Here is a 13,625-nt window from a genome sequence, read left to right on the forward strand (position 1 = left end):
GGGGCAGGTGCCCAGCCGCCACCGCTTGCCCGCCCACCTTGATTTGAAGCCCCGCGTACGAAGCCAAGTTGGTCTTGATGGTTTTTATTTTTCAGCCAGCCCCTCGCTTAAACCCTCGAACTTAGGCAGAAATCACGGTCTGCAAAGTAAAAGCCCCAAAAAGACCACTTACCTGGCAGCAGGCCTGTGGGTGATGATCAGCCTTCCGCATCGGTGTGCCCCAAGGGTGGCGGTGGGGCAGTGGCTGGCCGGGGGCTGGCGGCACCCCCAGAGCTGGGCTGCCTGGCACGTTGAGGGCCCTGTGTCAAACCAGGTGGGTCCTCGTTTGAAAGCGACTCGCTAAAAATGACGCTGTGCATCAACCAATTGTACGTCACCGAGGGAGAATACGTATGTTTCCCACTTGTCTCTTCCCATTTTTGGTGCAGCACCTGAGAGGGGAGGAAGGAGGAGGTGGCGGCACTAAGCTTCATGACCAAGGCAGATTTTAGGGGCCAGGTCAAGCCCTGCTGGGTGTCTCCTGTCCAACCTGTTTTCAGGAATGGAGGTGCTTCCTCCTTACCCTGGTGTGCGAGGCGGCGGTGTGACACACGGGAGGGGCTATCAGCAAAAGGCTGTCTCAGGAATACCCTGTCTTCTTCTGTCTGCCAAAGTAAAGCTTGGAATTTGCGTCATTTATCACAGAGAAACAAGAACCAAGTTTTTATCTTGGCCCTTGCTTGCAAAATAAATGAAAGGGCCTGTAACTGCAGATAGTTGTTGTTTTGGATTTATTGCTGTCCTTTGAGCCACTGTGCAATATCAGAAACAACAGAAATAAGCGTTGTGCTCGCCTTCATTGTCTCCTGACTTAAGTACAGTTCTTGTTTCTTACCATCCTGAAGCTCCTACTTCTCAAGCTTTCTATGCTAAGCAATTTTTTTTAATTGTTATGGTAGTTAGAAAAGACAGTCTTGTATGCGGCTGTTAAGCTTTTTCTTTAATTTTTGCAAGTGCAGCTGTGGAAGTAACATACTTTTGTCTACCTTCAAAATTGCCTGCCTGTAGCATTATTTTCAGAATAATTTTCACTGCTGCTTTGTCAGTGTAAAGCATGCAGTGTTATATTCAGTGTCATCTTTCAGCTCTTAATTATTGTCCATTGAAAAATCTGCATCTCCTGAAGATATTTTTTTGCAGTTCTCAGAGCAGTAGTAGTACTGTAAAAACAAGTGTCTTTTTCACAAGGTTTATTTGGAATATGTATTTATTTGGCCAAAAACAATTGATGGTGGTAGTGTATATGTCCTCTTTAAAATGCTGATGAAGGTATGGGTTTTTTTCCAATTCAAACCTATTAAGGCTGAAATAATTTCAGCAATGGATGTTTTACAGTATTCCTGATTGAGGGAATGATGAACGTGAATGCTTCTTTCTGTTTGTAGAAAAATTGTCGCAAGCCTTGAAAAATGAAAAGGATGGCTGTGGTTTCTAGAATTTATCCTTCATGCCTTTATTTCTGTTAGTAACTCTACCTGTTTGTGTTGATTTTCACATGCTTCAAACTTTATAAAGACAATAGCAGTGCCCTGCCATGGTGTTACTTCTGTGGATTAGAAGAGGGAGCTCTAAACAAAGTTTATGCGACAGTCTGCTCCTTTTAAACTCACCCAAATTCTATCTAATGTCATGCAGACACATACATTAGGAGCAGATGAATCTCTAAGTTCTAACTTCTTTCCTCTGTAAAGGTCAGAGGATGCTGAGTCAGATGCAGACCTCTCTACCTTTGCCCAGGTGAATCACACCTAAGCTTGTGCTGTAAATTCTAACAGAAGTTAATTGCAGATAGCATGATTGATGCCTATATTGTAAATGATACTTGCTTTAATAAGTGGATGTTACCGGTACATAATTTTTAAATAGTACAGTGACAAAACTCCTATGAAAGATGATATGTTTCACCCGATAGACACGTTCAAGCTTCTGCTGGCTACGTCAGTTGTCAGGAAACTATAATTTGCTATAAAGGCCTCCACTTTCATATCTTACTATTCTTAAGCATCTGCTTATTGAAAAAGTTCAAACACTATTTTTTTTATAGTCTGACTTGAAGTTGGGCTGCACAGATGTGGTATGTTTGTAGAAGAGACTAATATCCGTCAAACCAGAATAAGGACAGAAAAGAGCGGGATACAGGATGCGTGTCTAGGAGTATCTTCACTGTTTTAATGGTCTTGGGAACTCCTTAACTGCTCTGAGATCTCCTATACAAGGTTTCTTCAGCTGATCTACCTGTTGCAGTTAGGCCTGACTGGTTGAAAAGCTGTGGGCTCACAGTGAATATGTTATTGCTGAGTTAGGGTTGAACTTCCAGAAAAGTGTGTGTACCTAACCCTTGCTGTGTGGTTAAGGCTCTTGCCATGGTTATGGTGCAAAGAAACATACCAGGTAAAATAGCCTTTTTGTTATGGGATATGGCCTATGCTGCTGAAACATAATCATGTTGTATACATGAAAGTGTATTTTGCTAATGTTTCGTATATTTGAAAAGCTGACAGTTCTTTGATAGCTGACAGTTCATTCTGAACAAAGGAAGGCTGTCAAGCATACTGCATGTCTGCAGAATGCTTAGCAGATAAGATGTTTATGTAGTCTTGAAAACTTTTCCCAGCTATAAATCTTTTCTTTCCAGATATAATAAAGGAGCAGAATCGGGAGTTAAGAGGTACACAGAGGGCTATAACCAGAGACAGAGCAGCACTCGAAAAACAAGAAAAACAACTGGTAAGTTGCTCAGGCAACTTTATTTTACTCTTTAAAAACAAACACACACCCCCAATATAACAGAAAACTTGCAAAGTGCAAAAGATACAACTCCGTGTATAATAATTGAATGCTAAAAAAGTTGTCTTCCCCTTTTTGACTTTTCAGTTATTAAAATTGTGTCGGAAAAAGTTTACTATCTAAAAGTGATTCTCAGTGTTTATCATAGGAAAAGCCTGAAAGAATGTGTTTAGATTTAATAACTATGTTCATTTTTCCCTTCTGTTCTTAGCATTCTCTATCCTTCAAAAGGTTTTTTCTAACAGCCTTGTAAATCAGTGGTCTTGTGGTGGAAAAACTAAAACAAGTGTGTGTCAGTGCTATCATACGTTACTATGACTGTGGGAGAGAGTACGTGAAAAAACATAGGATATCATCAATACCCCATAGGGTTGTTATTTTCATTCACATAGAACTTCCCTAAAACTAGCTAATAATAGTAAGGCTATCTGCCTAAATTAAGATCTATTTAAAACTTAGTGTGTGTGAGCTGTCAAATAATCAGTGAATGGATGCTGCACCTGTGTGGCAGTATAATTGGATAAATGGATGTGACAGATGGTGGAGTTTGATGCATGAAGACATGCTCAGACTGTGGGAAAAGCTATGCAAATCCAGCCACTGTTCCAGTAGCTATTGAGGTGGTGTTTCATGGCAGCAGGTCGCATGAATACCGAGAGCTGGGAATAAAACTAAAAGAGGTCAGAGAAATTGTTTCTGGAAGCCTTGAACGTGTAAGATCTTATAGGTTACTCATAGATAAGGCATTTTTCAGTATGAAATATTCTGACTCTGGAAATAACCTTAATTTTAATGAATACGCAGGTTGAAGTTTTGACTACTGACTACAATAAATTGTTTCAGAAATGTTGGATTTCTGAGGAGAAGAAGAAAAAAAGTGAAATATGTCTTTGAAAAAGTTAAAATTGCTGTTAGGATGAAAGAATCAGTGGACAATAAGTACTGATTTTCAGAGTCAGATCAGGTGAAAAAGAACCAAAGGCTTGACAGTCAATCTCGGAACATTTTGTCATGTACTTTCTTCAGAAAGACTTTTTTCCCTTGACTATGAGATACCGCTCTGAGAAAACCTAGTTATATTAATTCTGTGCATAAAAATACCTTGAAGTATGCAGACAGTTCTGTTTCAGTTCAGTAACCTCATATGACTATATGAATTTTGATATTTTTTTTTCAGAGGAACATAACTGACTTTAATAAACTTGCCCCAAACCTCTCAAAAGCAAATAGTGTACTTCAGCTCTTTACCCAAATTCTTTAGTTAAGAATAAAATTATCTATATATAGGGTTTGATTTCTGCAGTTGGATTATGTGCAGTGATTTAGCAATGGTTGATGTAGGTTTGTATTTTGCTTCAAAAATCAGGTTAGAAATGCTACTTAGGTATTTCATCTCAGTGTGAAAATCCATATTTTCAAATATTTGCTGTTAAAACTAGGGTGCAAACTACTGTTTGCTAGTGCACAAACTAATACCTCCTATCCTTCACAATACTTTAGGAGATGAAAAAAAGGAGATAATATTCTGGGCATGCTAATAGAAATTTGGTTTTGTGGTCTCTGTGAGCTGCAGAGACTGCAATACGTATATTTTAGGCCTCTAATGTTTGAACAGTCTCATGCTCCTTATTTGCCAGTCTGTACCTTCTTGGATTAAAAATAACATGTATGACACAGCTTTTCAGAAATTATGGATTTACAGAGAAGATCTTGTGCCAGTGCCATCTCTATAGTAAACTTAACCATGATCATTCCTAGTAGTAAAGCTAATGCAGTGGGCCAGTTTACCCTTGCCTTTAAACATGACCGTTTTGCATATCCTGGTGACCAGTATTTACCTTTCCAGAGCAACATATCTTCTTGTAAGTGCAGTTTTCTGGACTACCAGTGCGCGTAAGGTGAAACAACTGTATTCCTGTACCAGGTATATTCTCCTGAAGAATCACAGGAGAACGCTGGTCTTTGAAGGCTGCTTTTACTTAATGGTAAAAATCAAAAGGTACATTTGGACATATACAAAGAACTGAGATACTATGTCAAGCCCTCCTTAAAAAGGCTGAAAAGGAAAAATTATTTGAAAAGTTTACATTATCAAGTCACAAATCAGAAGGCATACTTTGAAAAATCCCATCTGACACGATTATTCGTCCCAAACTTTTTCCTGGTACCTCTGGGTAAATAGCTTGCTATTTCTCCTTGAATTGATTGATTTGAGTTTAGGGCTTTTTTGTAAGCCAGAAGTGTCATTCTTAAGATTTAAGCACATGTTGTTGTAGACAAATTATACCACTTCTATTATGTGCTAAGTTAAGTCCACCTAAATTACGTGGGCAAACAGCCTATAATTATTGCTCATCTAACTTTATCTACTTCTTCCTCAAAAAGGTTATGAGATTCTCTCGAGGATGAGAAAGTGTTAAAAAGTTTGTGAACTCCCCATTTTTTCCATGGGCGATCTGGCTTGGCTTGATTACCCATGAATGCAAGAAATCAAACATGATTAGAGTCACAGCACTAATAGTTGGCTGGCCATAATAATTTCTTCACTTTTTTGGGTTGTTTTTTTTTGTTTGTTTGAAGTGTAACTCCCTATCCAGATATGGAATTTAATGTGCACATATAAGCGAATTTGACATTACGCAGAAGTTGAAGTCTTCAGGGGAGCTGTGTGCTGCCATACTGTAAATCAGCTTTGTTACCTTGTTTTCTTCTGGTCAAATCATAACAGCATTGCATTTATTCTGCTAAAGAGCCTTGGTAGGAAAGCAAGGAAGACTATTTATATAACTTTAAATGTCTTAAAAAAATAAAGAGGAGAGTTAACTTTTGGAATTTAATTATTAGTGTTAAGGCTTAATTATAGTCTTTGTTTGAATGAAAATTCTGTAGAATTAATCTTACGCTTTTTTTAATAGGAACTGGAAATAAAGAAAATGGCTAAGACTGGTAATAAAGAAGCCTGTAAAGTGCTAGCAAAACAGCTTGTACAACTGCGGAAGCAGAAAAATCGAACATATGCTGTTAGCTCTAAAGTCACTTCTATGTCGACTCAAACAAAGGTCATGAACTCTCAGATGAAGATGGCAGGAGCTATGTCAACTACAGCAAAAGTAAGGCGTTATAAGACATCCTTTTACATTAAAATGCACTGTATGGTTGTAGAAGTTAAGTTGTGCTGTTTTGTATAAGAGAATTGAAGGGGTAAAATTTACTGCTTAATACTCTAAATGGTGTTGAGGTGACAGTAAGGAAATGTAATTTGATGCGCATTACTAAATTTTTGTCTAGTTAACCCAACCAATTAGCACCTAACTAAGCATATTTTCTTGGGCTAGACATCTGTCAAATGTTTATGTGATGAAAATAAACTCTAAAGCCAGCAGAAGAACTCTTTTAGTACATCAAAAAAAACCCAAACCATACTGCTACAGTGTCTTGCCAGTATATCTTGTCATGAGCAGTTTTTATTAGGAAAAAGTAGGGCATGCTTTGTCTAGAAATCAAGGCAGTGTGTCACAGTAGCTTTGTCTTGTGCAAAACGTGGGTTATTGCTTCAGATCTCAAGTTCCTAAGGAAATCTAATCTGGAGTTCCCTGTCATTCTCATTCTCCGTGCTCTAAGGAAACAGTATTGCATTAAGTTTTCTCAGAAATCTCATCTCATAAGAGAGTCTGAAAAACCTCAGTTATCTTGAGTTAGTTGTTAACTTTCCCTTATTTCCCTGAATTGATAAATGGGAAGTTTGCTTTTGGCAAGCAGGATTGTTCAACTTGAGGTGTAGGAAACAGAATTAGCGCTCATCATTGTAGACAAGTTGGGCTTTTATCACAGTCCAAGTTAAATCCAGTTACGTGCCAGTTAAACACAACAGTGCAACGCAACTTAGTGCGGGAAGTAATTACTGCTAAGGCTTTGCTCTCAGATATCTTTTAGAAGTAGTATGTTGGCAGATATCAGCCGTTCAGTGATACAGTTGTGGCTCTGTAGCAAACTTTCCATCCTCTGTGACTAACCCACAAAGGGGGGGGCTTGTCTGACTCTACAACTGATCAAGTTAAACAGCTTACTCCGTATTCCTACAACAGTGTTGCACACGAAGAAGTTGGTCTTGCTTTTTAGTTATTACATGCTTGACTTGGTTTTATCCACAATATGTCTCGGATTAAATTTCTGAAAACCAAAGTATCAGTAGTCTAATTATGAAGGTTAAATCAGTAGAAAAAAAAACCCAAAATAGTAAAAAAATAAATTAACCAGCATCCAGAAAAGTGGCATTTTTTGAAATGCAGCAGGTACTTCTATGGACTAGTTCGTGTAATGTTACTGGGGAGGAAGGTGTTAAATTCTTTTGGTCACTTTTAAAGTGAGTATTTTGCCTTATCAGCACGGCAAGCTTAAAAAAAAAGTATTCAGTCATTTGTTTTGAAGCTTATAGACTATTCTTAATCACATGCAACCATCAGTGAGAAATATTTGGAATCAGTTGCCTCAACGAGCAAGACAAATATGTGAACGTGAAGCTTTCAAAGTATTTCCTATATACTTTTTAGCATGTATGGCACTAATTTTGGACATAGTAAAGTCCACTTGATAGTTACCTGTTTCTTTTAATCATGTATCTGGCCTTTATTTTCTGAAGATATATAAACTCTGTATCAGTTTAGTGCAAATATTTTTGACGTCCATCTAGAACTCTTGTAAAAGAACTCTAAAGAACCAACACCCTGTAAGTCCAGAACAACTTTTTGAATTCAAATAATGTGACTATGAACACAGTCTTTGAAAGTCAAGTAAAATTAGAAGCGTAATACATTATCCCTTTAAACAAATTCAGACATAAAGGCAGAAGAGCTTCTATGAAACCAGTAGTGGCTGTAGTAGCTTGATAGCATTCCTTTTAATTAACGAACTCTTTTATCTTCTCAAAGATGGTTAGACTTTACGTTTGAATTACTGGTGTATATATTTAGGTTTTGACGTCCCATGAGAGATACAGTAGCTTGCTTCTTAGGAAAGAAGAAAATATTGAGTACTGGTCTCTGCAAAGACAGCGCTGCGCACTTGTAGTACGACAGGTGAAGTTTATTACACTGACACAGAAAGATCACTATGCATTACAAAGTTTCACCCTAAGCTAATATGTACTTCCTGAACACTTCGATATTTGCTTTTCAGAGAAAAGTAATTTTTGATTAAATTATAACATAAAGAAACAATTGCAATTTAATGTCTGTTCTCTAGTGGTTTTTCAGGTAAATGTTCCTTACTGAATAAAAAACCTGCAGCCATTTACCTCTTTAAAGTGTATAGCCTGCAAGTTAGGAAATATTGCCCCATTCTTTTCATTTAGATCAGACAGATTTTTCCTAATATAAGGCCAGGAGAAATGTTGTGGTGCAAGAAAGACATATACATTTAAAAGCATATCTATTAGACTAGTAGATAGCAATATTTCTTACTAGGTGCAGACTGTACTATTGATCTGTTGTGTATCTCCAGTTCTCATGGGATGTAAAGAGACAAAGAAAGTTAAATTTGGACTGAAAGGTTCTTTTATTAGAAAAATCTTACTCCTTCCTAATGTATATATTGGTATTTACTAATGTTTCATGGTATGATTAAGGTTTTTTTCAATATTAATAGACAATGCAAGCAGTTAATAAGAAAATGGATCCACAAAAGACACTGCAAACTATGCAGAATTTCCAGAAGGAAAACATGAAGATGGAAATGACTGAAGAAATGAGTAAGTTCTGCACTGCAGGGAGCAGCTAGCTGCAGCCCACAGTGTTCTTGGAAGGGTAGAATCAGTCTAGAAATACTGATGCTCGAAGTTGCATTTCTACAATTAATGAGATTGACAGCTTGACAGCACAAGTTAAGAGCAAACAAAACAATGCATGTCTGAGCAGCGAGGCTGAGTCTTAGGCTTTTTAGTAGCTCTAGATGCTAAATCTAGAATCCATTCCTTCCCATCTTCATGGAAAACACCCATCACGCTTCTAGAAAGAACATACTGGAAAGGAAGAGGGTTTGAGACCAGTTCAAAACCTTATTGGCGTAACTAGTAGGGGGACTTGAAAAATTGCTCTTTCTGTAGCTGGTAGTTCTGCATGTGCTTTTTAATTTAGATATTGATAATCTCAGCTTTAGGTACATGGTGGAATGGGATGGTTGTGTCTTTTTTTTTTTTTTTATTTTAAGCCACAAACAACTTCTTGGGGCATGGCAAGTTTCTTGTTCCCAATTGCATCTGTCCACTGTTAACTAAATAACACCGTACTTCCTGGTGTTGCTAGCACAGTCTCCTTCCTATCCTAATCCCTGCTGCTGTGTTGGCCCTAGTAAGTAGCACGGACTTAAAACAATATTGCAGAGCAAGACGTGAACACCTCAGCCATGCAGAACTGTATTGTTGCAATTCAGAAATTAGCCGAGTAATCAATAATTGTGCAACTTACTTGGAGGAGGAGGAAGAAAGGGATTTTTATGGGACTATAGAAGATGTTTTTAAGAAATGTTGAAATCATCAGATGTTGAAAGCTACTGAACTATTTTGGTGAAACTAAACATTTTTATAAAAGCAGTCATGCCTTACCCTGTTGCTGCTCTAGTTGTGGTCACAGGCTTTGCAAGGCAGAGGTAAGAAAGCCTCTACAATATACAGGTGCTTTCTGTTGTTATCTTACACAGTGGTACTACTGCTACAGAGGGTAGAAAGATGGCACTAGGTTTATTTTAGTAAGCTTTTTGTTTAATGCTGTGTGGATTTTTTTTTTCTTTCTTCTAAGTTAATGATACTCTGGATGATATTTTTGATGCTTCTGATGAAGAGGAAGAGAGCCAAGATATTGTTAACCAAGTGCTTGATGAGATAGGAATTGAAATCTCTGGAAAGGTATGGCTATTTTTACCATTTATTTTTTATTTTATGGCTATTTCAGTTCATGTGCTTCTTCCTCATCATTCCCTTTTCTAAAATAGTTTATTCTAGCAGCCTTTATTTTACAGTCTTATTCTAGAAGTCAACTTGTCATAACATGTATTATTTTGACTGAAGATAACTTCTGTCTTCTTCTAGATGGCCAAAGCTCCGTCAGCTGCCAGAGGCTTGCCATCTGCATCAACATCAAAAGCTGCTACCATATCAGATGAAGAGATTGAACGACAGCTCAAAGCTTTGGGAGTTGATTAGCTTGATGGCAATACACAATCTGCCTTCTAATTATTCAGCTACAGACAGATGTAAAAAGTGCAAATACTCTTTCAATGCAACTGATGTTTAGGAAAACTGGAGCTTCAGAAATTACAATTTGAAGTTGGTACTGGGGGAAGGAGATGGGGAGAATATTTTGAATCAGTTTAGAGGGAGAAGTACACTTGGTGTGTCCATTGCATGAGCACTGGACCAACCAGGGATGTAGTTCTAACAATAAATTTATTTATACCCGATCTGAACTTGTCCTCCAAATTCAAAGTTTTCTTCTATCTCCATTCCTATTCTATCTTTAGAATTGGCTGTTCTGGGGCTGGTGGTGATGCCTCCTAGGACAGCACCTATATAACATATATCATTTTTGTAAAACTATCACTATAGAAAAAAAATCTGTCTGTCATTTTAGCACAAATGAAACATCACATTTGCTCTCAGTTGGAAACTATTTTCTTTTGATGAGAAATAGCCTTGAAAGTCTAGCAAATTTAGGCAGAAAGAAACCGCATTTTATGTACTTTCCAGTTCCTGTAGTAACTGAGTTGCTTAAATAATAGCTGGTTATTCTTTTTACAGAAAGGGAAGGATACAATCCTTGTGCAGTTGATTTTACTGGAAGAGGATTTAAATTTGTTGGTGAACTTTGTTGCATGAAAGGCACTAATTGAACTCTATTGTACTGTAACATAGCTGGTTTCAACAGAATTGCTGTGCCTTTATGTATATAAATCTTGTACCGTTGTGATTTTTTTCAGAGCGAGTCTTTGAAAGGTGAGTAAACTTGCAATTAAGATGGTTTCACGAAACACTATGGTGAGACCTCTGTGTACACTTGATGGGACTCAGTGCTGAAGTTCAGAAATGCACTTGCTCAGAAATGCAACTTGTGCACTTGCAAAAAAGGACGTTTGCCTGAAACAACAGTTGTATATATTTTACAGTATTTCTTAATGGAAGATAACTGTGCATAATTGTATTGTTTACTAAGATGCAACTGATCACATTGATAAGCTAAATCTAAATTTTAGTTTTGAGAACAATTTTGGATGATACCCGATAATTACTTGTCTAAACACTATAATAAAAGTGTTCTGGTTCTGTGAAGGTCTTTCTATGGTCTCTGAACTGCATCAGCATGATTCTAGCTTTAAGTGGAATGCATTGGGCTAATGAAATAAGAACTGTTGATATTTTAAATAGATGACAAAGTCTGAGAATGCAGTTCCCAGTTGTGACTTTCCAGATGGTGTGAAGTTCCTCAGCCCTTACTCTGCTGGAGATTATTTGCCCCTTGGTTGTGCTGATTTAGTGGGGCTGTTCACGAACAGAAACAACAAAATCATCTTGGCTTTACAAAGAGAAAAGCAAAATACCTCCCAAGAGTGAAACGAGGATAACTTGCCGGGGGTGGGGGGGGCAGGACTTCATAAAGAGACTTTGCTGCTAGAGAAAGTGTAGCAGGAAGCCATAACCTCTGTGAATCTACTGTTGTCACACCATCTGCTTTTTAGGATTTAAGTCAGCAGAGAAAGAAAAAGCACAGGTGAGCCTTCGTCTGGTTTTGGGCATAGAAATGCAGGCGTTCTTTCTTTTTGAAAGAAGTAATGGACTAACTATGAACCTGTGAGGTAGTGGGTAGGAATGTGTAAGTTTTTATATTGCATATATCTGACCTGAGGTGAATTTTCTTTTTTTTTTTTTTAAAGTTATTTTGTAAAAATCTAATAAAAGGCTTTTTATAAAGGCTCCTTATTCTGCAATGACTTTGTCTTTTGTAGGGTTAGTCTTATACATCTGTCTCTTAGTGGCCTTTCTTTGGACTCCTGTTAGATCTGATAAATTTTCTTTTGACCTGAGCTATAATATTTGTTGTAGTTACCTGTGGGCTTTTGACTTAAACTCAACATTCAGTAAAGACTTGATCAAGTTTGCTTTCCGTTCTGTCTGTAACTGGGTGCCCAAGTATGGCTCTTAAGCATTGAAGGAGAAACTACAATGTGAAATCAGTTAGGTATAAAATGGTACTGATTGATTGTATTTTGGTTAAACACCATGACTTGTGTCATGGCACCCATATTTTTTAGTAGAGGAGTTACACAGATTTTTCCCTACCACAATTAAGAACCACCACTTTTGTTTTTTCTTAAGCTTCTTTCCAGCTTCACATGCCTACTAGTTCTTGCGTTAGGCAAGACAGTGAACAGCCTGGCTCCATCCAGCCTTTCAACACAGCTCATAATTCAGTAGATCTCTATAGCATTCAATACACACGTTAAATCTAGAAGAGAGACGGTAGCTTATTCATCTTACCTTTGATCATCAGCTTTGCCTGTATAGGGGCCTTTTCTAAGGCTGTTGTATCCTTCAGATGAGGGGGACAGAATGCTACACAGTACTTCGGAGGCAGGTGAACCAGATTTATATGTTGCCATAAAGTCTTGTTTGGTCCTCTAATCTAGTTTGAACACCCTGCCTAAAGTTACCGTGGGAAAAATAAGAGCAAGAAAAAAACCACACAAACATCTCAAAGAAAAATAGTGCAGCCCATGTTAGTCAAATCACCAACTAAACTCACTTGCAGGTTTCTAGAGCTACCCCTCAGAAGTCTTATCTATGGGATTTCCCCCAATCAAGAGTGATTGATGGCAATTACCCAGTAAGTTGTTCCTACAGAAAAAAAAAAATGAATTGCCACTTTCTTTAAATCTAATGGCTGCAGCTGCAGCACATTAAATTGATTTCATCCAGCTTTTTTCTTTAAACAATTCTGCTTTAATTTGTTTGGATCTAGCAACAGCTAGATGTGTTTAAATGGTGGCTGCTTCCTCCACTTAGCCCTTTATCATTCTTTTGCAAGAAAATGGCATTATGTGTCACCTTTCATTTTATTTTGCTATGCTTCTGCAATTAGCCTTCACTTGTGAGGCTTTTTGTAAGGCTAGAAATCATAACGTTACGGTAAGTCTGCTCTTGAATTAACTATTACAGCATGCTAAAATGAATAAGCACGTCAGCATGATACACAACTGAAAAAAGCAAAGTGTTGCCAAAGCAGAACTACAAACCATTACCTGCAATACCAAATGTATAAGAATATTTTATTGGATGGGGGGGGTGGGAAGTACAGGTTTATAGCATTTCTAGGAAGCCTTTTGTAATTAAGACAATAATTTAGAGTATAAATAAAAGATATATATCAGATTGTAGTTTCAACATACATAACATTAGCTCACATAACATGGAAGGCACACAAATGCATGCCACCACCTTCACTGAGTGCTAATCTTCTCAACTGTATCTATCTTTCATCCTTTTGGAAAGTTCATGATCTGTCGATACACGTGGTGGATAAAGGCTACAGCTGGGTCGTTCTCTGCGGTAGTGGGTGAGCTATGCTAGTGATGAGAACAGCCTGAAGAGAGCACATACCACAATTTCTCCCCTTTGAGTTATTAAATTGAAGTTTTCTTCTAAATTAAGGGGTTATAGCAATGCATTCATCCGTAAAAATATATTGCTTTTTTAAGTCCAAGAGCCTGATTTCCATAGCTGAATATGCCTATGGTCGCTGTAATAGGTATCAGAG

At 37.6% G+C, this 13,625-nt stretch overlaps 2 protein-coding genes across 2 annotated transcripts in view; one reads left to right on the forward strand and one right to left on the reverse strand.

Moving 5' to 3' along the window:
- VGLL3 (vestigial-like family member 3) overlaps positions 1 to 211 on the reverse strand; it is a 93,279-nt gene extending 93,068 nt beyond the window's left edge. The window contains exon 1 of the mRNA XM_009890103.1: positions 173 to 211. Within this exon, the coding sequence (XP_009888405.1) occupies positions 173 to 211 (39 nt within the window). The remainder of the gene's footprint in view (positions 1 to 172) is intronic.
- A 134-nt stretch (positions 212 to 345) lies between these two features.
- On the forward strand, positions 346 to 10,268 carry CHMP2B (charged multivesicular body protein 2B). Its single transcript, XM_009890104.1, has 7 exons — positions 346 to 390; positions 2,394 to 2,430; positions 2,675 to 2,766; positions 5,742 to 5,936; positions 8,470 to 8,572; positions 9,618 to 9,724; positions 9,908 to 10,268. The coding sequence occupies exons 1-7, from the start codon at positions 346 to 348 to the stop codon at positions 10,019 to 10,021; spliced, it is 693 nt and encodes a 230-aa protein (XP_009888406.1). The 3' UTR covers positions 10,022 to 10,268.
- The last annotated feature ends 3,357 nt before the right edge of the window (positions 10,269 to 13,625 follow it).

The sequence above is a fragment of the Charadrius vociferus genome, unplaced genomic scaffold (genome assembly GCF_000708025.1).
Source record: "Charadrius vociferus isolate BGI_N301 unplaced genomic scaffold, ASM70802v2 scaffold287, whole genome shotgun sequence".
NCBI lineage: Eukaryota > Metazoa > Chordata > Aves > Charadriiformes > Charadriidae > Charadrius > Charadrius vociferus.